Source organism: Oryza brachyantha, chromosome 4 (genome assembly GCF_000231095.2).
Source record: "Oryza brachyantha chromosome 4, ObraRS2, whole genome shotgun sequence".
NCBI lineage: Eukaryota > Viridiplantae > Streptophyta > Magnoliopsida > Poales > Poaceae > Oryza > Oryza brachyantha.
In genome coordinates this window covers 17,356,692-17,380,282 of record NC_023166.2, presented here as the reverse complement: position 1 = coordinate 17,380,282, position 23,591 = coordinate 17,356,692, and the positions used below count along the sequence as shown (strand labels likewise).

At 44.3% G+C, this 23,591-nt stretch overlaps 3 protein-coding genes across 4 annotated transcripts; all 3 read left to right on the top strand.

Annotated features, from left to right (window-relative positions):
- The first annotated feature begins 7,395 nt into the window (after window positions 1–7,395).
- On the top strand, window positions 7,396–9,501 carry LOC102699302 (protein RGF1 INDUCIBLE TRANSCRIPTION FACTOR 1-like). Its single transcript, XM_006652661.3, has 4 exons — window positions 7,396–7,752; window positions 7,875–8,075; window positions 8,426–8,641; window positions 8,752–9,501. The coding sequence occupies exons 1-4, from the start codon at window positions 7,699–7,701 to the stop codon at window positions 9,016–9,018; spliced, it is 738 nt and encodes a 245-aa protein (XP_006652724.1). The 5' UTR covers window positions 7,396–7,698; the 3' UTR covers window positions 9,019–9,501.
- Window positions 9,502–15,522: 6,021 nt separating this feature from the next.
- LOC102722850 (31 kDa ribonucleoprotein, chloroplastic-like) lies at window positions 15,523–18,830 on the top strand. Of its 2 annotated transcripts, none has more exons than XM_040523347.1 (5): window positions 15,523–15,865; window positions 15,964–16,062; window positions 16,696–16,977; window positions 17,514–17,739; window positions 18,439–18,830. In XM_040523347.1, the coding sequence occupies exons 1-4, from the start codon at window positions 15,530–15,532 to the stop codon at window positions 17,673–17,675; spliced, it is 879 nt and encodes a 292-aa protein (XP_040379281.1). In that variant the 5' UTR covers window positions 15,523–15,529; the 3' UTR covers window positions 17,676–17,739; window positions 18,439–18,830. The 2 variants fall into 2 exon arrangements, with proteins under 2 accessions (XP_040379281.1, XP_006652723.1); XM_006652660.3 differs by having other exon boundaries at window positions 17,514–17,783.
- Window positions 18,831–21,433: 2,603 nt separating this feature from the next.
- Window positions 21,434–23,591, top strand: LOC102722571 (E3 ubiquitin-protein ligase Os04g0590900). The gene has a single exon (XM_040523774.1). The coding sequence runs from the start codon at window positions 22,116–22,118 to the stop codon at window positions 23,289–23,291; it is 1,176 nt and encodes a 391-aa protein (XP_040379708.1). The 5' UTR covers window positions 21,434–22,115; the 3' UTR covers window positions 23,292–23,591.

The window sequence follows — 23,591 nt, the reverse complement described above, 5'->3', positions numbered from 1 at the left end:
TGTAGTTAAAAGAGTTAATTATTGATTACTCATAAGTTAGTCCATGCCCATCTCTGTATTTTTTTCGTCTCTAGTAGTAGTATTCAGTGTGACAGTTCTACGAATATGGACAGAAGTACCAATATATATCCCATCTAATCTTAGGCCACATTTGATTCAAAGGAAATTTATAGAAATTTTAGAGGATTTTATTTCTATAGAAATTTTTTCTACAAAGCCTTTTGAATCAAAGGAATGAACCCTATGAAATGTCTCTTCCCATATAAGTTTTGGAGAAAATTTAGGGTCTCTTCGTTTCAAAGGATTTTTACAGGAAAACTGGAGGAATTGAACTGTTTACTCTAAAATTCTTGTGAAACGAAGAGGCAGAACCACATGAAAAAATCATTTTGAATCTTTATCTTTCCTTAAATTTATGTGTTTTTCTTGTGGTCTAATCAAACGGTCATTCCTGCGTTTTTCCTGTGTTTTGTAATTGTCTGTTTTACACTTGTATTTCTATTAGAATAATAGGTTTTTTTATATTTCTTTTAATTTATGTGATTCAAACAGCCCTTAGGCTGTTTTTTTTTGGAAACCAGAGAGTACCGTACAACGACCGTGAGGCCGGCGACGCCGTTGCAGCAGATCGAACTGCGGTCCGTCTGCATCGATCGAACTCCCATCTACCGCCCATCCATCCCGCGGCCGATCCGGTCCCCTCCAACTACCGCAAATCTCTGCCGCGTCGCGTCATGTCGGCCGCACACGTACGCCGCGAGTTCCATCAAGTCTCCGGCTTTACCTAATTCCTCGGCAGGAGGCCGGGAAGTAGGGAGAATTGTTGAAATCAGTGCTGCTGTTAGTACAGAGTGCCAGCACTAGCCTTACTTAACCCGAATCTACGCTAGTCGCTGATGATGAGCAAGTACACCGTGATGGGGATCGTATACATTGCGGGCACCCGGACGGGTGGCTCTGTGGGACAACTTGACCATAGAAAGTCTTCACACACGATTGAACTTGACCATAGGACAAGGCCGCTCTTGGATCAGGCCATGAGGAGCCACGTCGGGTGGGCGGGCGTCCCGAGGCGATATGCGTGCGTTCCCCGGCGTGAGGACGCGACGCGCGCAGCCAGAAGGTTCAGCCAATAAACGTGGCAGGAGCGCGCGCGCGCAACGGGTGGTGGGTTGGGTGACTGCGCGCGACCGATCCGCTTGGTGCGCGGGCGACACGCGTGCGGCCAATCCCCTCTCTTTCGGATCAAGGTTAACATATTTACCATTATATTATACTGCTTCCTGTCCTATAATACTTACTATTATATTCTACTAATATTTTTATTTTTATTATTCAAATTTATCTAATAAATAGTGTATTTTCAAAGTACTATTGATCTCATATATTAACCCGGGGCTTATAAAAAGAACTCAGGACACGTGCAAAAGACTTTCATTGTCGTCTCTGTTGTTGCATGCTCGCTGATGTGTAAGAAAGATGATAGGGGAGATATGCTGTTTTGCATAGAGTTCGCAAAACATCGACTATTGATGTATAAAACGAGAAAACAAACAGAAATCTGCTTTGTATGTGTGCTGACTCTAATCAGAGACGTCAAATAGATTGAGTGAGAACGAGAAATTTATTAGTCTATAATTATGAAGAATCAGTTTGAAAGACTATCTTTTATATGGAAATTTTTCTGCTAATGTAACCATTAAACATGCCCTCACATTCAAGTATCTATTTATTGTAGTCATATCTGTCGTACTTGCCGGTGTACCCCCATTCCTAGCTTCACGCGTGCTGTTCGTCACCTCATGGAGAAACAGGCAGGACCGATCAATTTGTATTCTCACTTCCTTAGGGCATGCTCACTGCTCATACGTGGCAAGTGACTCTGGCTCGCTACTTAAGAGCCTAAGTGCTAGATCGGCTCAGCTGATAAGACTGCAGAGCCTCACGCGGCTTGCAGAAGATACAAGAGCCCCAGCCATTTTCTGCAGCTCGTTGTCCACGTCGCGTTGAAGCGTAGTGTAGCTCCAGACAGAGCCAAGTGTGACAGCTTTTTGGGCTACATCCAACACCACATATCACTATGTGGACAGTGGTTCCAGCTGACCTGTCTGCTTGAGTCCACTCGGTTTTTCCGACTGCACTGAGCACGCCCTTAGTTCCTGTTCACGCTGGCGGTGCGCCCGTCCGGGTCACCCTAAAAAATAATTTATACATAAAACTTTTATATATATATATATATATATTCTTTGTAATCTAAAATAAAATCTTAGTATGAAAATATATAAAATCAACTCTAAAATTTAAAGTTAAAAATTTAAATTTATGTTATATGCATAAGCAGAAAGAAAAATATAAGTACTGTAATCTTCCCGTAATTTATCTTCAGCTCTCATATGGCTTTGTTTGGTACACTTTTTCTTGCCCAAGATGTATCTAGCTCGACAAATGAATTGAATTAGGGAAATTATTTTGCTTTTTTTATAGATTATAAATTCGTTTTAATTTGACTTACAAACTCTAAATACAATATCGATATAAGCTGTGCCAGACAGGCAAACAGTGATAACATTGATCAATCGAAAATATGACAATTTAATTTTTGAAAACTATAAGTTGAGATTGCGTCGGGTGCTATCTGGATCGGTTTGAACGGTTGACTTCCAGCTAAAGACGATATTGTTTGCTTGCGGTCAAGCATTGTCCATATCACGGTGCGAAAGAAGTTGTACTAGTAAAAGGTTTGGACTTTGCATCACACGAGACCTGACCGAACTATGCTTTTGTGTTTATGTATGGTGGTGGCGCGGTCAGCAACAACGGTTTCAATGGTTAGTCTACCCAGCACATGTTTCCGAGCCAGGACATGCGGCAAGACTACAGTATAATGCACTATCACCTCATCTTTTTATTATGTTTATGTTTATAAGTCAACACTAAATTTTAAACTTTAAATTTAGATTTAATTTTAAGATTTTTCGTCGAAGTTTATTTTCCAGCTTGACTTTTAGATAACTAAGAATACATATATATACATTTTATTTGTAAATTTTTTTTATTTGAAAATATACCATTAATTTTTTCATAAAATATTCAAACAATCACATATACCGATAAAAAGAGTATGTTTAAAGAGCTTATGACGGCCGCAGTTTTTTATATAATCTTCAGAAGACATAATTTTTTCAAACAGCACTCAAAGTCAGTAGTTGAAAAACACATGTTTATCATATTATGATAATTGGCTTCTTACAAGCTACAGCGCAGAAACTTAAAATCTCTAAACATAAAACACACACACTGGTTTAGAGTCTAGATTCTGGAAGCATGCACATTTGTCAATGTCCTCTCTTTCAAGGAAAGTACCTGGTTTTGAGACCACCCGCACGAAGCAACCCATTCCTGCGGCGCGCCTGACGCTCCGCAAGCCAGCAGCCAATGCAAACCAACACGGGCAGGAACTTGCCGTTCTATCTATACTAGTCCCTCGCTGTGGCCAAGATAACGAAAAAAAATGGCAGAGGAAGCCGGAGGGAAATGTCCCAGGAAGCTTGGGTGCACGGAAATCAAGGGTGCGGTTCTCCATGGAGATCGGGTTGACAGATGTACGCGTCACTCAAGGGGGCTTCGCTTCATCGCTTGTACTACTCGCATAGCACATCACGCGATGCTGGGAGAAGGTGAAATATCAGTAAAAAAAAAGAATATTGCACGAAATTATGAGAAGAAAAGAGATGAAATTTATTTTATGACTATGAAACCTTTGGACATCATTATCAAGTCATCGATAACGTAGTGAAACTCGCCTTGAGGGGTTTGAGACGTTTTATGCTACAAACTTTCAGCAGTAATTAAATGTTTTATTTAACTTTAAAAATGATACAATGAAACGTTGCGCTGTGAGTAGTTATTTTATGCATCGTTTCATGAGTTAGCTATTTTAAAAACCGTGCAGTGAAACTAACCATTGAGACTGTTCTTTGGCCCTGTTTAGTTTTTAAAAAGTTCTAAAAACACCGCATCGAATATTTAGACATCTAAATACAACATTAAACATAGATGAAATAAAAACATAATTGCACGGTTATAGGGTAAATCGTCGGACAAATCTTTTGAACCTAATTAGTTCATAATTAATTATAAGTACTACAGTAATCCATATGTGCTAATGAGAGAATAATTAAGCTTAAAAGATTCGTCTTACAGTTTTTAGACAAGCTATAAAATTCGTTTTTTTATTCATGTCTCAAAATCTCAACCCGACATCTGGTAAAATGTCTCATGCAACACCAAAATTTTTTTTTCGTGAGCTGAACGAGGCTTAATCAATCGAATCGGCCGGCAATCATGGCGTCGCCTCACGCATCGCTTTCAAATTTCGTTTGCTGTATTATTTGCTGCTAGCACTTGCTGCAGTCGATTTCACCAATCCAGAGCGCGAACAGGTAGGTGCCTGGGGAGTGGTGACTTCAGGCTTTCTGGGTGTTTCTCTTCTCTCCCTTTACTTCATCCTGACGGCTACTGTACTTCGCGTCCTGCTTGTCGAAGTATCGACGCGATGCGCAGTTCCGCAGCAACCCTAGCTACAGTGCCATTGGGCTTATGAAATGATTGATACCCTACCATTCAGGATTCAGCTACGAGTACTCCAGTAAAATAAAATACTGCCGTATTCGCTTGTCGCATCCGCACGGTGCAGCATTATCCGGCAGCCGCCATGAAATCAGCACCACGACATGTTCTTTGTCCGCACCCTCGATCTTCATTGAAAAGGTCATACTAAGACGGAGAAATATTGAGCACAAGCTTTGCTTTGTCATCCCTGTGTTTACCGAAGTAAAGTGCAATGGGACGAACAAGACTTTGGCCTCTCTTAACCAAACCGAACGAATTATAGCCAGCCTTTCTGGCTTTCTCACACCATCGAGCTAGGCCACCACAGCACCACTGCCGAAAAAGAGAGAAAAGAAAAATTTATCATCCAGCGCATGCAATGCCGCAGTGCAACGTGCGCAGTGCTAGCTACGGAGAAAGCGAGAACTTTTGATCAATGATCGATCAAACAGTTGGTAGAGCACACATGAAACGAATGAGCGGCTGGCTGGGTCTAGCTTGCAGCATTCAGTGATGATGCCCCGAACCGAGTGCAATGATGTAGCATGATCTGATGCGCCCATGCATGTTTCATCCACTTCCTTTTAAGTATACACAGCTCCTCTCTTTCCCGGGCTAGGCCCTCTTCTGGGGGCCCCGAAGAAGCGAAACACGTAACAGAGAAGGAGCATGTGTCTTTCCAGATGATTTAATGAAGCGCATGGCATGGAGAGCCTAAAAGAGGAGGAACTGAATAATGCACTGCATGATTGATGAGCCGAACTAGCCATGTATACGCGGCGTAGATGTCATCTGCTTTGGGTCTCTCTAGTGGTAGCCTTTTGAGGTGTCTTTCCTCCGAACCGAGATGCTGTCCAACCAGATCAGATAGCAATATCGGAGATGATCTGATCATGCACTCGGCGCCTGCATATATTCTGAAGGAAAACGACGAAGGAATAGCGGCACTGAGTTTTCTCTCGCGTTCCTGTTCTCCGCTGTTCACCTTGGGTAGCTTGTCTGTAAGCACAGATGCATGTCCTACGGCTAGTATTCATGTCAGAACAAACCCATGCATGAATTGTGAACTAAGCCAAATCATTGATGTGCTAAATCGCTAATTGGTGTCCAGGAAATATGGTTTACTTTCATGTCTACATTGATTGCTTGAAGCCGTGATGCAGAGGATCGATGATCCAAGCGCATCACGCTTACATCAGAAGATCAATAATGCGTGCATGATGCAGCATTATTGTGGAGACTTCGAATTACTCTAGGGGAAAATGATTAAAAACAATCATCTTAATGTCAAAATCAATATACTTTTCTTTCGCGGTAATTAAGCAGAATTTTCCTCTAACATAATGCTTTTGCAACAAGCTAGGCCCGGTTAGTTTCATCATCCTGGCAGCGCCAATTGTTGATTGGTTAGTGCATCGTTATCAACTACGGGATTAGGACTGGTTCCAAGCGATGATGTGATGTGTAACCGCAGCATGATTAATTTAATCGACAAAAGGCTTTGTTGTAACCGCCCCTTGATAACCATGTATAATAGTACATGATTCAACGCAAATTTTGTATATTTTGATCAATGACCTATCTCGAGTGAACTTGAGATGAACCGAATGGAAAAAGAATCAAACAAATTCCGTGCATGATGCATGTCTGAGCTAAAAGAAACCTTAAGCTTAAAAAAAACATGCATGTAGGACGACAGAAATAGTCTGGTGGCGTTACAAGAGTAGTTGACCAAATTACCAAATGTCGTACGATGGTCAGGAAAAAGGAACTTGAGAGGACGATTTTTTTTTCATGTTCTTAAACCTACTGCATTACTTCTCAAATGATCGACACAAGAGCAAAATTATTTGGTTAGTTAGAAATAGACCACTAATCCACTACTAAACATCTATACAAAAGGGGTTAATAACACGTCCTAATCATGAGCCAGAAACAAGTGAGGAGACACTGAGAAATAGGATCTTGCTTCCAGAATACGAAGCATCTTAAATTCTTAATAGTGAGCTACTACATCCGAGACAAGCATACACTACAACCTAAAGAATGTGAAAGGAAGCATCTGATCCCTCCCAACTCCCAAGCCCCCCACTGGGTTAAAACCGGGCTGGATGCATTGCAGCAAATTTTCATTTCCTTTTTCTCCATTCGATGCTTGGCGTGGTGATTTGCTCTCTTCGAGTGCTGATTAGCGGTAACTTTTCTGCGGGAAAAACGTGGCTGATGAGTGCTTTGCATTGGCGCTTCTGCCTAAACAGAGGCTACAGCAGTAGCATTGGTGGAGCAAGTGACCAAGAAACCGCGCGCACAAAGCACTAGGGCATAAACTAACACCAACAGAGTGGAAAAACGAGGACGCGTTAGCCGGGCCGGATCCGCACGTACCACAGACCCGGACCCGGTTACGGCTACGACCGACGTCACTGCTGATGAGATGAGAAACATCGCCTGGACAAAATTGCCTGCGAGACTGCAACCTATGCACCGGTGTAAATTCCCCTGGAAAGGACAAGGCGTCTGACCGCGAGAGTAGATTGGGGGGCAGTCAAACACAGCACACACTCCTCACTGTTCATGCCACCGGTGCGTTCAAAATGCTCGGTATCTGCCGCCTGCAGCAGCAGCAGTCACCACTGGATGCGTCGCGATGGAACGAGCAATAATACGAACCAGTTAATTAACCAGTTAATTAGCCCGGGTTTCTGCTGCCGTGCGAGGGCTGAAAGGTGGGGCGGGTGGCGGCGACCCGGAGGAGCGGATAAGAACGAGGCCGGAGGAGGTAGGGGTTGCTACGAGACGAGCAATATAATTCTCAGCAGAGCATCCTGCCCCCTGTTGGTTTACCACCACCACCACCACCGGTGCGCTGTGCGCTGCGGTGCTGTGATACTTGCAAAACCTTTCTCCGGTCTACAAAGACCTCAGCTTTCCTACCTCCACTTCTTTCATCCACAAAGCCGCCTCCTTTTTCCTCTCGTTCGTCTCCCCTCCCTTCTTTTCTCCCCACTCGAATCCTGTCTCCGCATTCCTCTTCTTCTTGCACCGCGGCACGCCTTTGCTGCCCCGGATTCGGTTCAGGGTTTGGAAATGGCAATAGACGATGAATCGCCGCTCAGAGTCAATACCAGAGCCGGCGCCATGGTAACGTTCTTCTCTCTCTGTTTTTTTTCTTTTTTTTTTCTTGTTGGTGGTGTTGTTTCTGTGTATGGCTTGATCGGTTTGTCGTGGTTGGACTGATGGCGGTGTTGGATTGAATGCGGCAGGGAGGAGGGGAGTGCGGCGGGGCGGAGAACCAGCGGTGGCCGCCGTGGCTGAAGCCGCTGCTGGCGACGAGCTTCTTCGGTCAATGCAAGCTGCACGCGGACTCGCACAAGAGCGAGTGCAACATGTACTGCCTCGACTGCATGAACGGCGCGCTCTGCTCCCAGTGCCTCGCCTACCACCGCAACCACCACGCCATCCAGGTAAGCAAACCTCGGCATTTCCTCCTCCTTGGCGTTGGATTTAGCTAGCTGGATTCCCCCTTTCTTTGGAAGAAAGGGCAGCTGCTGCTCCCCTGTTTCCATTGGAACACTCAAAAGAGCTAAGCGAAGCTTAACTCGAACGAAAAAGTCTCGGGGCTTGCATTCGTGTTGTGTTGTGTGACTTGTGTCCAGTTCAACCAACGGCCTCTCTTTCCCCACACGCATTAGGAACAGTCCAAGGATCGGGATAACCAACTTTCTTGAATTGGCAGGCATCGAATGCCTCTGTTCCATCTCCAGCTTATCTCTGACGAGATCATGCTCTGTCTGTTTTGGTGTGGCGCATGCAGATACGGAGGTCGTCCTACCATGACGTGATCCGGGTGTCGGAGATACAGAAGGTGCTGGACATCACCGGCGTGCAGACGTACATCATCAACAGCGCGCGCGTCGTGTTCCTCAACGAGCGCCCCCAGCCGAGGCCCGGCAAGGGCGTCACCAACACCTGCGAGGTCTGCGAGCGCAGCCTCCTCGACACCTTCCGCTTCTGCTCCCTCGGCTGCAAGGTACGTTACACCACCTGTCGCAAGATTTCTCCACCTCTTTATTGACGCCCCCGTGCTGGGCTGCTGGCAACAGCACTGCCTTGCGTTCTAACGCCTTCTTGGATTTGCAGATCGTCGGCACCTCCGGCGACTACCGCGGCCGGAAGAGGCACGCCGGCGGAAGCAAGAAGAAGAAGCTGCAGAAGGGCGTGGCTGCGGTGCCGTCGGACTCGGAGGACTCCTCCACGACCACCAGCGGCGGGAGCGACAAGAGCAGCGTGGTGCAGAGCTTCACCCCGTCCACACCTCCGGCGACCGCCAACAGCTACCGCACCGGCAAGCGGCGCAAGGGCGTCCCTCACCGGTCACCGTTCGGCAGCCTCCTGGTGGAGTTCTAGAGCAGAGCAGAGAGCAATGCCGGACTTCGCCGAAGCAGCGGTACACTGTAGCATACACATCCATATCTATCTCTATAGTTACACTAGTATACATAGCCAGCCAAAGGAGCTTAGCAATAACAAGGGGCCCCATTGCACCCCTGTGCTTCTGGATGAGGAGGCCGGTGCAAATGCAATGCGGGACAGTTACTTCATAGTTACAGTTACTGTGCTAGTAACAGCGGTTTGGGTTTGGGTTTATCTCTCTTGGAGCGAGAGGAGAGGAGGTAGTAGTTACTCCATGTCATAATTACTAAGTTTTGCAACTTTCCTTATATAGGTCCTTACTCTTTTAGTTACTCGTGTTTGATATGCTAGATGTACATATATGTATATCACAGATGGGGTGGAATGGTAGTAGGAGATGGTGCTCCAGTGTTCATATTCATGCTTGCCTGTAATAAAAAAAGATGAGAATGCTGCTCCTGATGGCCTTCAATGTCAGTCATATGGTTTCTGTTTGCAACTTTGCACTGATTTCCCTTGTACTGCGGGATTTGCATTTGCCTCCGATACAAGTGGCTCCAGTGAACCAGATTGTGCAATGCACGGGGACTTGTTGAGAACTATAGGGCAGTGCAACTTGAAATTCAGAACCCTGTACTCTGTGCAGGCAGAGGCAGGTGGTGGAATATGGTTGCTGTTGCTGGGGTCTGGCTGGGTCATCTGTCAGCTGCGGGCGATCAAGCAGCGCCGTGCCGCCCGCCTAACTCCTTTGACCCGCCGGTTTTGGCCTGGAAAGCGGCCGCCCGGTGATGCCGACGTCGTCGTCGTCATCATCATCGCCTGCCTGTTGGTTGCTTCCTCCCATACGGGAGAGGAGCCATCCGTCCAACCGCCGTCCGGGGATTAAACACGGCAGTAGGCGGCCTCTCCCTCTCTCTCAATAAAGAGGGATCGATCTAGAGGCGAGATACGTCGTACGACGCCCAATGATACGTGTACTGGCATGCCACGTGCGTGTATATAGTATCCGTCCCGGATTCCCATCGAGGGGGGAAAGGTGAGATGGATGCACGCCCGGACGTCCCCCCCCCCCCCCCCCTGCCGGCCTGCTAGGAGGATGCCGGCCCAAATGCGTGCATCATCTCCGTCCACCGCGCCTTTTGCTTTGATCATGCATGGGCGTTGTGCGCCGCGCACCGCACCGCATCGCGTCGGCGTTCGGCAGCACGGCGCATGGTGACAGCCGCGGTGGTGTACATGTGTGGGGGGCGCTACATGGATCTCCCCAGTTTCCCCATGCTCCCGTGTCACCTATCACCCGCCGCCCGAACTCACCACGGCGGGCGCGGGCGTGACCGCCGCGTGCCAGGTCAAGCCCCCTCGCCCGCGCTGCGTCGCGCACTCCCCACAGCACGGCAACGGCGCCCCGCGCGTCACGTTTTGCCACCGCCCGCCCACTGACCGAGCCCCCCCCCCCCCCCCCCCCCCCGCACATCCACGCACCAGCAGCTCGCGCCCCCCTCCCCCGTATCGCACGCACGCGCGGCTTTCTTCGTCTCCACGGGCGCCGCCGCGTGATGTCACCACGCACCTAACCGTCGTGCCCCCCCCACCCCCCCCCCCCCCCCCGGCGCGCGTCTCGCCGTGCTCGCGGCAGATCGCGGAGCTTGGAGTCCGTGACGCGGCCGTGTGGATCACTGCGGGGTTAGGTTTCCCCCGCTGATGCGTGATGGGCCACACGGCGCGGGGCGGTGGATATGGGCGTGGCGAGGATTTGGACGCGGACGTGGATCGGTCGGATCGCGCGTGAGCTTGGGATATTTTCCGGGTTTCTATTGGCTCTCCACAATGAAAGCAACGGGGGGCCACTCGTACTTGCTCCGTTACTAATTCTCTTCAGTGGCAAGTGTTAGGCGGCACGGGCTGGCCTCCCACGAAATCTCTCCAATGATATTAGGCACAGTGAGAGAAAATGTGGCCATTCATTCAGAGCTCAGTTGATTAGTAGCTAACCACTCAGGGCATCTCTCTCGTTTCTTTTCTTCTTATGGTTTAGGAGGAGTACTACTGTGTAATTTGTGAGTGGTCACTGGTCAGTGGGTGGATGGACTGTTGGAGTTCATGGCCACCATTGTATCATATCTCCACACAAAAGGAATTCTCCATACAAACGTGATAAGTAAGTGTGAGTGCAGTGGTGTGGTGACAGTCAGTAGTGTCCCACTCGTTCGTGGGAGCACCTCTTTTGATCAAGATAAGTTCAGAGGAAGAACAAGAAGATTCACAAATAAGAGAAAACAAATGAAAAGTTGTGGGGGCTATAGATCCCGAGCAATCTTTGTGACAGGGAGAGAGGCATAGGATATTAGCATGATGAAAAGTGTGCGTTCACATACAAATTCAGTTGCCTTTTAATATCTGATGAAGCCCCTAAACTCTTACTGAGCCGAGTAATTCTTTACACATAGCTCATCAGATCGCTTTCCTTGCTGCAGAAATCGGAAGGCACAGGCAGCCAGTGTTTTCCTTTGAAGTCCATCGAAGAAAATTTCAGAGATGTGTGACTTTGGTAAGGCCAAGTGGTGCCAGTTTTTTCCTCGACATATGCAAACTCGTTCAAAAAGGAGACGTTGAAAGGTTCTGCACCAAAGCCAGGTCCCAGGAATCGGGCGTTGTCAGGAAGTTCCTTCCTTAAGAAACCAACAAAGCTAAACATAATGTCTGGGTCCTACTGATATTAGGCCTGAATCATATATTCATATTCAGCCATGATATAAGCTCCTTGCAAGTGGTTTCAGAACAGAACGACACTCTCTACACATATAAGGTCTTGTTTAATTGCCAAAAATTTTTGACAAAAGAGTCACATCGAACATTTGACTGGACGTCGGAAAGAGTTTTCGGATACGAATAAAAAAATAAATTTCACAGCTCGCATGGAAACCACGAGACGAATTTTTTTGAGCCTAATTAATCTCTCATTAGCACATTTTAGTTACCGTAGCACTTATGGTTAATCATGCACTAATTAGGCTTAAAAGATTCGTCTCACGATTTTCTCCATAACTGTGCAATTAGTTTTTATTTTTATCTATATTTAATACTTTATTTAAGTGTCCAAAGATTTAATGTGATGTTTTTGGGAAAAGTTTTTTAAGAACTAAACATGGCCTAAGCTCACTGTCCATGCCACCAATGGTCCAATGGCACAAGTACACCTTGACAAACGAGCGGCACCGGTTTGTTTTGGCAAGGCTGTGTACAGTTGCTTCCCGTTTCTGAAGTTATTTTTGGTCTTATTATGGGGGTGCTTTTACGTTATCTTTTACTTAGTGAGGAAGTAGTGTAATAGTTAAATTAATCACCGTTGATTTTTATGGGCATTTACGTCATTTACTTATACAAGGTGAAGGGTCAGTATAGTCATTTAACTTAATTGGGCTGAGTTTGCTGGTAGAGAGGCCCAACACTGTTAGGATCGATGCTAACACGTGAAACGCAAAAACAAACAAAAGTCGTACGTCGCCACCGCTTCTATGTCTGCACCAATCTTCCATTGCATCCATCCAGCTCTGACGCTGTCTCGATCCACCGCTGGCGTCTGCTTCTAGATCGACTTGGTTTGTATGAAAGGAAATTAAGAGACATGACAAGGAAGGCTAAAAGCGGCTTGGCTAAATGCAGGAAAGTGGCAGCACGAAATAATCAGGAGGAGGAAAGGGTTCATTGAGCACGAGGAAATCGACTCGGCACGATCAACATATGTAATTAGCGCATGGTTAGCTCCTTCAACCATGTTCGGTTGAGCTTTCTCTCCTATTCAACGTCAGGTGCAACCCATGATATATTTATGTAGAATAACTCCCCTACGGCAGATGCGGCTAATTACACGCCAATGCCGCTACATCATTACTCCGTTGCTAATCACATACCCTTTGTTAGTTATTTATTTACGAAAATAACATGGATTTTTTTCAATAATAACCTTCTACTACACTACTACATGATGTAACAACCACATTATTAACTCATCTAGACCGTTAGACGAACTACATTGGACGGCTATCATACAAGTGTACATAAAAAAATCGATGAACAATGGATCTTGACCTCTCCTCTGCCGGTCTGCCAAAATCGTTGCAGAATGATGAGACACTGATAAAAGTATTGATGCAATAAGGGCTTTATGCATTTCTATAGAATGCAGCAGGTATCACTCGAACTACACCGGTAAAACAATATTATATTTCCTATATTCAGCAAGGTTCTAGTGTGGCTAACTGCATATGCACCTATGGACAAAACCAAATCAATTTATGGAACCCGGAATATGGTTTACCTGTTATTCGTCAGCCAACAGGAGCAATCTTGTTATTCCTTCAGAACGTACTGTTTACTATTCCTAAAAGGTACAGTTCGTACATGCGCTGAATCTGGATGGACTGGTACCTTGTACTCCCTCCATGTTTTTTTTATATGTCGTCGTTGACTTTTAGGTCCACATTTAACCATTCGTCTTATTTAAAAAAATATATAATTATTAATTATTTTGGTATAATATGATTTATTATTATAGGAACTTTAAGTATGTATTATAATTTTATATGTTTGGATGTAAATTTTAAATAAGACGAATGGTCAAACGTAATTCTAAAAGTTGTCATACATAAAAATATGGAGGGATATAAACGGAGTATTATTCTAGAATGAGTTATTCGTGGATGGCTATGACACGTGTGATCACATTTCCAGACATTTTGTAACATCTGATGTCTGCACTTTGCTGCCTCGCAGAACTGAAGGTTAGCCTCTCACTGTCTCACACCACTACCAAAGCGAAGAAAGAATCATCTCCCTCGAATAGCCAAGCCCGTGAACAAAGTGATCTTGACATGATGTTTTTGTTTTGGGGTGTTTGGTTCTTCAAACATTGTCACGCCTAAGGTTAGGCTGGCTACAGGCCTACAGCTAGTTTGTAAGTTGTTTGGTTGACTAGTAAAGTTTGGCTCGCCACGATCCAAGACCCTTCCTGCCACTATTTTTACAACAAAACTGTGGCAGGTTTTTTCATCGAAACACCCATCCGTGGCGTGCCATGCTTCCCAAAATAATTCACCAACAATCGTGATAAATTCATCTATTAGAGTAATCATAATGCAAGACACTAGTTATTATTAGCAATAGACATTACTCTTATAATTCAAATACTATTAATTTCCATATGAATTTAATATTACTCGTATCTTATTATGTCTTAAATGCTGTGTAGAAACTATATCTTATACAAAGACATGATTTTTTTTTCTATTTCTTTATTTAATCACTTGTTATATCAACTTTTATCCTATATAATAAGAACAATTTTACAGTCCTTGAGAAGGTACTAAGAGGTACCAAAATTTTAGTGTAAAATTTAGTACCTGCTAGTAACTAAGATACCAAGAGATACTTAAAATTTATATAGAAAAAGTGGTACCTACTGATACCTTCTCGAGAATAGTAAAATTGTTCATATAACAACTTATTTAATTATATGAATACCATTCTAGTCATTATATTGTAAATGCCCTTAGCCTGTCCACAAAACCATCTCTCTTCACCTAAATTTGGTCCCTATTCTGCAACTTAATTTCTTTCAAAGATTGTCTAGTTGTCGAATCCATCTAAATTTGGTGCCAAAAAGATGCAACATGGCACTATCCATATGGACTATGCAGTGCATGACACATTTACAAAATTATTGATAAGTATGGATAAAAATGAACGAAGACTTCGCGTACGCTGGTTGCATGGGAGATACAGATGAACGAAAGAGAGGAGATTTTTTTTAAAAAAAAGAAATGAGTGAGGGCCAAATCACATCCAAAGTTATAGAAAAAATAAAGCTATATCTATACTACTTTAAATGTCTACAGTGACAGTGACCGTGAATATGCTTCCGCACAACTTTTTAAAGTTTTGTTTTTCAAAATAGCCTATGTTTTTTTAATATTACGGAACAATCCATATTTTGTTCAAAAAGTGATATTGGCATATTCAATAAAAATTTATATGATATTTTGTAATATATTGTCATAGCGAAGCATGTGTATTTTTGCTAGTCCATGGAAAATTTGTGAAGCCAAAAGTTTAAACGAGAATAGTGCATTAATCTTTAACATCAGCCGCTTGATGCGGCAGCAAGCTGTTTTTGTTTTCCTCCTAGGATTCTCTTTGGAAGTCATGTAAATACTTGCTTTACCTTGTAAATATAGCACCAGCTTTGCTGGAGTTGTTTCATAATTTCAACTTGCATTGCTCGAGCAACGTAAAGGTCAGGAGGCTGATGCATCAGCAACTCTATTGGCCTGGGCCACCTGTATCTTTCTCAATTGGATTGGGCCCATACGTGGCGCAATTATACTGGGCCGACAGAACGGGCTGAATTCTAATGGGCCCAAGGCGAAGCACGGCGAGTGGTAAGTACTATAAGCGTCGACCCACGTGCGATTGCCGCCTCTCCCTCCCCTTATCCGCGAGCGAACCAATGGCGCTCTCCCTCGCGCGCAGCCCCCACCGCCACCCCGCCGCCGCGCTCCCGGCCCCGCGCATTTGCCGGCTTGCCTCCCTCCTCCGCTCCTCCTCACCTCGCCGCCGCCCTTGCCCGCTCATCGGGCCCAGCCTCCGCCTCCGTCTCACGGCCGCGGCATTTGCGGCCTCCTCGCCTCCCGAGGCGCAGGCGGCGGCCGCGGATGAGGAGGAGGAGGAGGCGGAGGAGGGAGAGAAGCGGCGGAAGCTGTACGTGGCCAACATCCCCTGGTCCTTACCGGCGCCGGAGATCGAGAAGCTGTTCGCGCAGTGCGGCGCCGTCAAGGATGTTGAGGTGAGAGGGCGGGGGGCGTACGCGTACCCGCTACGGCGCAAGTTTGGCATGTGTTCTGAGACACGCGTGGTTTGTGTTCGATTTTTGTTTTGGTGAAGGTGATCAAGGGGAAGGATGGGAAGAAGAAGGGGTTCGCGTTCGTTACGATGTCCACCACGGAGGAGGCCGCCGCCGCTGTGGAGAAGCTCAACTCCCTAGTGAGTGTGTTTTCGTGCCGTTCATACACTGGATTTCAGATTGATAAGAGTACAAAGCCTATTTTCTCATGCAAAGTGGAAAATGGTTGCAACTTACTATGCATGTTTTGGTGTATCTGTTCATCTTACTTGCCTTCAATAGGATGAGGACTAAACATGGAGAGGTTGGTATTTGATAAATGGCTACTGAGCTCTAGTGTCGTAACGCATGGCTGTTTTAGCATGAGGTCTAGGGTTATACTCGATCCCCACAGACACAAATGGAAGAAAAAAAGGAGCTCCATTGTACAGATGCAATAATCATATCATATGAATATAAATATCTGCATCTGCTCCTGTGTTTGTATTAGTGGAGGGGTGGATGCCTATAAATATCTGGAGGAAATTCAATAATTCAACTATCTTCCTGAATATTACAAACTTGTCTTCTTCTAAATACATTTTTTGTCACAATATTATCAGTCAGGTACAGTCGAGGTATTGTTCAATGATCTTATCATCAACATGCTGGCATCTTGAAGTCAGATACCGGCAATCATGACAAGGATGTTGTAGACTTATATGTATCTAAGCTTAGTGATACTCATCAATGGAGATCTTACTACTAGTTTCTACATCTCTGGTCTTTTGCAGGATGTCATGGGGAGGACTATCAGGGTGGAATTTTCAAAGAGCTTTAGAAAACCTGCTCCGCCTCCTCCTCCAGGCACAATTGTGGAGAGGCACAAACTTTATGTTTCCAATCTCCCATGGAAAGCAAGGGCTCCCAATATGAAGGAGTTTTTCACAAAATTTAACCCGCTTTCTGCTAAGGTAGTCTTTGATAGCCCATCAGGAAAATCAGCTGGTTATGGTTTTGTTTCTTTTGGGACAAAAGAGGAAGCTGAAGCCGCTCTCAGTGAACTCGATGGAAAGGTGACAATTACATGGACTTTACCTTCCAGTTTTACATTTTAAACCAAGAATGATGACTGATCATATATAAATTAACCTCTGCAATGATGTTTAACTTACTAATTGTTGTCAAAGATGTATATTATAAGTAACATACTAACCTTTAGTCCTTTACCAGTTTCTTACACTTCTTCAATGAATAGTTGTTTTGCCTCCTTTGGGATAAACATAAACCGCATTCACATAAAAAAAATTAATTTATTAACTGTATTCAAAACGCTATGCTTCTTTTGTGATATATTTGTACAAGGTATAAGCTGGAAGGTAATCAGCACTGGGGCAGCATTAAATGCCCTGGCAACTCTTGTTTTGGACAAGCATTATAAGGTCCTTGCCGTAGAGTGATAAAATGGTTGCCACACCACTAGATGATTTTTTCTGTGACACCTTTTTGCCAATTATTTAGCTTTCTATAAAATAAGGTGTTATGTATGAAAACTTGCAAGCATACTGGACACCATGGTATATATTGAAGTTTACATTTCTTTGTCATGCAGGAGCTTATGGGAAGACCTGTTCGTTTAAGATGGCGACAAAACACAGATGATACGGTTGACAGTGTAAAGGCTGATCGTGAAATTGAAGATGTAAATATTGATGGAGAGGCTGAAGGTGCCCTTGATAATGGTAGTGTGGATGATGGTGAAGATAAACAGTAATAGTTTCACAATACTGTGTATGGACTCAGGGGAAATATACCAGCGGCCTCAATAATAAGTACAGGTGTGGAGCCTCCTTGTACAGCTACGAGTTTTTTACACTTCCTGGTGCGTGATTCTTATAATATACTCCCTCTGTTTCATATTATAAGTTGTTTTGGCTATTAGTTCCATCTATATATCAATGTATATTGTTTATATATATATATATCTAAATTCATTACCATCCATATGAATCTAACAATGCTAGGAAATCTTACATTGTGAAACAGAGTAATAATACCTTCTTGTTGATGCTTGAGTGAACTTGTTTTATCGTGGACAGTTCCATTTCTTAACACTGCCAAAAGTTTCAGTTATCCTGTTTCACTTGCTTTATTTAGCTCAATGCTACATTTTACCTGCATGTTTTCTAGAAAGAAAACCTAAAACTTCATGTTACAATCATCAGTATGGGTTACTCTTTAATGCACTGCCACATGGACATCTAGCAATTTGGTTCCGCATCTGTATTTTTTTACCTGCCAGAATTGGCAGTGTATCATCATTTACCATTAAGTATCTCTTGTTCCTTATCATGATTCTGTAATAACGTGAGACTGCAAAGAAAAAAAAAGTGGCGCCCATGTGAATAATTTGTTGTTCGAGATAAACTGTCATGTAGGCATGCCATAATATTATGAAGCCATGTTACTTAACATGCAACCATCTACGACACCTTTGGCATTTGACAAAATTTCAGATGTGGCCCTTTTATTTGTAGATTTTAAAGAGAGGAGTTATTGAAATCAAATACAACAATATCTGGTTGTGGTTGATGCTGATAAGGAAACGAGGAACAAAAAGATGTCACCTCTGACCTAAGGTGAAACATTGTCATTGAATAGCTTAATACTTCAATTTTCATTTTGAGTAATGTATTTACTGTAATGATCTGTAATTGTTTGTACTATATTGTGACCATCAACTTTCTCCTGCTGAGACAATTGTTGTCTCAGCAACTTTAGTCATCCCCTATAGTATTCCTTAATTTGCCAGCCAACTTTAGGCAACGAGGTATCATTAAAGTACAACTTACTCTTTTCTGGTGGACATCACCTGTGGAAATGATTAAAGGAAATCAGCATGCCATTTACTAACCCCTTAGAGTTTTATTTCCAAATGGCCTTTAAGAATGAATTTGACCATTGAATTTGCATAAAATATGTTCTTAACAGCCATGAAACCAATGCTGTGTGAAAACACTTTGAAGTATGTATCTATTGGTATAATTTTTATGCACTCATTATATTTGTAATTTAACTAATTGTTGGTCAAACCTACAAAGTTTAACTTTTAAAACTAAAATACTTATAAAAATTCAGAGTGAGTATGCTCTAGTTTTCTACGCACGTTCTCTGAGTGCTGCATATGTTTTTCTTTCACCCTTGAGAACCATTACACCAATTTTCATCTCTCATTTTTGTAGTGTTTCTTGTAACACAAATCTGAAACACTAAAAAGAAGGGCTGAAGACTCTTAGATGTCTTTACAGAATAATGCTTAGCTTTACCGGTCTTTTGATCATGCACACTATGCAGTACCTGAACCATATATGTTTTTGCCAACAGATAACAGTGCTAGTCGGTAGTGGCATATTAGTCACAGTAGTTGTTGATGTGAATCAAGATACCATTGCATTTAAGAATAGAAGCATCTAGTACCCAGATACTCTCTTTTCTTGCTAATGACGCGGCTGCGCACTGATGTACTTTCAAAACTTCAACACTTCATGGTAAACCCAAGAAAGGTTTCCAGTTGCAAGCTGCCTAGACTAAGGGAAAATATGTTTCTTTTAAAGCTTAACTTTAGACCTTCCACTAATCAAACACTACGGACTGTGTTCAAAACTTCAAATACTCACTTGCAACTTTTAGGCATGAATAACATATTAGGCTTTGATGCGCAAATAGAGCATGTACTCAATGGTTGCTGCATATGTATTGATTTATGATGAGGTCTTGTAAGTGTCATTTCTTGGTAGCCCCACCATACACAACATAGTGCAACTAAAGTATTTCTCTGATTAACTGGCCCCAAATTGAGTTTTCTAGACAACATTCTTAATCCACAAGAATCAACAGTAGGCAATGTCATGGTACTGCATAGAACAGTAATTGAAGAGTTAGGATTCAGTTTAGTCCCCTGGATAACTTGTAATACGATGATGGTCTGATGACTACAAAAGCAACCCATACGCCTGACTTTATGTGATGCCTGTCCAAGGAGGAACCTTTGGCAAACAGGAGCACATTTTACTCTACTTAGTCTAAACTTTAAAGCAGTGTTTCCTACAAATTTTAAGGAACTAATGTGGGCCTGGGTGATGCAAACTGAGATTTGATTTTCCCAAACATGCCCAGGGAATTTCTTTTAAGTTTCTTCATAGGGGTTTGAACCTTGAACCAATGGTCATAACACATAAAGGCATCCCTATTAGTGAGATTATGCTTTAGGAAAAGAAAAGGGTGCTCCTATTCCTCTATTACCTGTGGTCCACTACTTTATCTGACTGCAACAAAACTTCAATTGACCTATTCATGGACCAGTATGCATGTTCAAGGGAGATGTAGAATTTACAAATGTATCATTTTTAGTGTGGAATAAATGTTCTTTTCGATAAATAGTTTATGATCTTAGAAGATTGTAAACAAAATTTTCTTTCCCAAGGTCATCCCTCATATAAGGAGGGAGAAATGAAATTGATTTGATAGTCCCCTGTAAACAACCCAGGAAAATACTCCATCTGTTTCTTAATAGCTGACAACTTTGAGTTACCCGTTTAAACTTTGACAATTAATTACTTTTAAATTTTTAGACCAAAGTGAACAGAAGTTTAAATGCTTATATTTAGAGCATACCCCACTTTAATAACATGAGATCATCTGTAGTGTTTATAAATATTCAACAAAAGAAGATGAGTGGTCAAAGTTCGAAAGTGAATAGTGTCCAGTGTCAATCATTAAGAAACGGAGGGAGTAACCCTTATTGTTAGAATGACACTTCACTGTTTCCTTTATCTACATACGACAGTGATAAGTTGATCACTGAAAGAAGATAATTAGACACATCAAACCTGACCTCCACAATGGGGAATCACATTAAAAGCTTGGCCCTAAACCATTTCTGCATATCTATTTTCCCTTTGTCCAATTTGCTCCCGTAAAACCATGTTTGTTCTTGTTTAATTATTTGAAAGATATTTACACATTTGTGTTTCATGCATTAGTCTTGATTTATTTCGTTTTTAGTGTAATATGCATACAAGGTAAGGCTAAACTATATCTCTATGCATATATTCTGCTCGTCGATCCAAATTTCGTTTGAATTTTGCTAACTCTACCCTGACTTGAAATATAAGGATCTGGTCTCTTTTAATTTTATAAGTTACCAGTGCAAGCTAAACACCTTAGTATTAGTGTTGGAAATAGAGAAGTATGACGAAAGCTGCCAAATAGTGCTAGTAATCATTGTCTCCATTTACATGAAGACTTAATGCCGATGCTGTCATTCTTAAGTACTAGTACAGGATAATGATGTTTTAGCTGCTGGGCTTTGATGAAAGTTACTTCTTTGACACTTGACAGTAAGAAAAGATTTCAAATATCTCTTTGAAAAAAGCCTACCTAATCTTTAAATTAGGAATCAGATAATCTTTGAACTAGAGTAAACTTTAGCTTTCAGTCACCAAACTCATGAATTCTGTCCGCTAGTTAAAAATGAGAATGCACATGACCTTATCACGCTGGGAGAATCTGATACTGTCAGTTGTGATTTCATCCCGTACAGTGGAGCCATGCATTGCTAGGCTGCACTGATGCAGCAAGGCCAGTATGCCACCTCCCTCGTGATCGTGAACCGGACATCTTCTATTCATCTCCTGATCTTATGTGTTGCAAAAGAAACAGTGGAGTTAAAGAGGAAAGGAACAGCAGCAGAGCAAAGGAAAAGAAAGAAGACCCGCAGCACCAAAAACAAAAGCAAAGGTCCCCAACAAGGCAACAACCACTCATCAATCCTCCACCCCAATTTTTTTCTTTAGAAAAAAAATCTCTGCTTTGCAACAAGCAAAATCTCCTCCTCTCAGCCTGTGGCATCATCTCATCATCTGATATCTCTCCCCATCCTCTCACGATTCCGGACACCAAGAAAGTACCATGGATTGATCATATACACGGCCGTCATACATCTGTCTCCTTCCCTCATCTCCTCACAATGATTTGGCCCAGAAACTTGCAGAGATCCTCTGCTAGTACCTTCCACACAGTCTCAGACTGAACACTAGCAGTGATGAGGTAGCACTGCACTAGTAGCCAACATCTGCCTCTGTTCTTGACTTCTTTCTAGTTCTTCCCTCTTTCTCTCTGCCGTTGCAGCTGCGAGAATTCGTGCTACGAGGCAATGGCCTCCTCTGCTCCTACCTGGGTCCCTTACGAGCCAACGAGAGATTGCTCTCAAGGGCTGTGCAGCATGTACTGCCCCCAGTGGTGCTACTTCATCTTCCCTCCGCCGCCGCCCTTCGACGTCGCTGGCACCAGCGCCAGCGCCGACGACTCCACTGGCCCTGTCTTCTCCCCGCTCGTCATTGCAATCATCGGGGTGCTGGCCAGCGCCTTCCTCCTTGTCAGCTACTACACCTTCATCTCCAAGTACTGCGGCTCCTTCAGCTCCCTCTGGGGGCGACTCTTCGGCTCAAGCTCCGGTGGCGCTGCCCACGGCCGCCGCGCCGGCGGCGGCAGCGGCAGCAGCAGCGGTCGCCACGGCCACAGGCAGTCGAGGAGCCACGAGTCGTGGGACGTCTCGCCGCCGAGCGGGCTGGACGAGACCTTGATCAACAAGATCACGGTGTGCAAGTACAGGCGCGGCGACGGGTTCGTCCACAGCACCGACTGCTCGGTCTGCCTCGGCGAGTTTCGTGACGGGGAGAGCCTCCGGCTGCTACCCAGCTGCAGCCATGCTTTCCACCAGCAATGCATCGACACTTGGCTCAAGTCACACTCCAATTGCCCCCTCTGCCGCGCCAACATCACCTTCGTCACCGTCGAGGTGGCGGCGTCGCCGGAACCGGAGGGCTGTGCTTCTGTAGGCGAGACTGGAGGTAACACACACGAGGTGGTCGTGGTGATGGATGGCTTGGAAAACCTGTGCGAAGAGCAGCAGGAGGCAGTGAGCGGGGTCAGCACCACTGGCGATGATCATGGTGTGAAGGACATCGCAGAGGGGATGGAGGAGGCCAATGCCGCAGCCGAGATCAGAGAAGAAGTCTCGCCGCCGACGAAGAAGGGCTCTTCCTCGTCGGACCTGCACCATGACAACCGCATGTGCATTGCCGACGTGCTGCAGGAATCCATGGAAGACGAGCTGACGGCAGCCAGGGAGAGCGGCCTCCTTTCAGGCGGCGCTGGCACGTCAAGACGGTGCCACGGCGAGAACAGCAAGGAAAGGGGACGCAGCAGGCGTGCATTGCAGCTGCAGGACGCCATGGACTCGCTGCCGGGGAAGAGATTGCCCTCCGGTGGGAGATCCTGCTTCAGCAGCAAGAGCGGCAGGGGAAAAGATTCAGATCATCCAATGTGAGGCTGTGAGTTCTCATTTTCTTACTTTAGGATACTGGACAAGCAACTTTCCTGTTCGTTTGCATGATGAGATGCGAATGGGAAAAATTTGCAAGGACAATCATCATAATCTGGAGATGTCGTCTTGTGATAATGTTGATCTGCCTCACGCCATGTGATGCCACGGCCAAATCGATCCTCTGCAGACTGGAGTGCTTGGTTGAATGGTTGGTAATGTCTTTTCTGTTCATAGCTGAGGACCTGGGAGCTGGTCTTTTTTGCTCTGCCATTTTATACATTACATTGACTTCGCACCGTTCAA

What these genes read in the sequence shown, in the direction of transcription:
- LOC102722850 (XM_040523347.1), top strand. Translation starts at nt 15,530, where the DNA reads ATGGCGCTCTCCCTCGCGCGCAGCCCCCACCGCCACCCCGCCGCCGCG. An exon ending in TGGAGAAGCTCAACTCCCTA is followed by an intron (nt 16,063 to 16,695) that starts GTGAGTGTGTTT and finishes GGTCTTTTGCAG; the next exon opens with GATGTCATGGGGAGGACTAT. An exon ending in TCAGTGAACTCGATGGAAAG is followed by an intron (nt 16,978 to 17,513) that starts GTGACAATTACA and finishes TTTGTCATGCAG; the next exon opens with GAGCTTATGGGAAGACCTGT.
- LOC102699302 (XM_006652661.3), top strand. Translation starts at nt 7,699, where the DNA reads ATGGCAATAGACGATGAATCGCCGCTCAGAGTCAATACCAGAGCCGGC. An exon ending in ATACCAGAGCCGGCGCCATG is followed by an intron (nt 7,753 to 7,874) that starts GTAACGTTCTTC and finishes TGAATGCGGCAG; the next exon opens with GGAGGAGGGGAGTGCGGCGG. An exon ending in TCTGCTCCCTCGGCTGCAAG is followed by an intron (nt 8,642 to 8,751) that starts GTACGTTACACC and finishes TTGGATTTGCAG; the next exon opens with ATCGTCGGCACCTCCGGCGA.
- LOC102722571 (XM_040523774.1), top strand. Translation starts at nt 22,116, where the DNA reads ATGGCCTCCTCTGCTCCTACCTGGGTCCCTTACGAGCCAACGAGAGAT.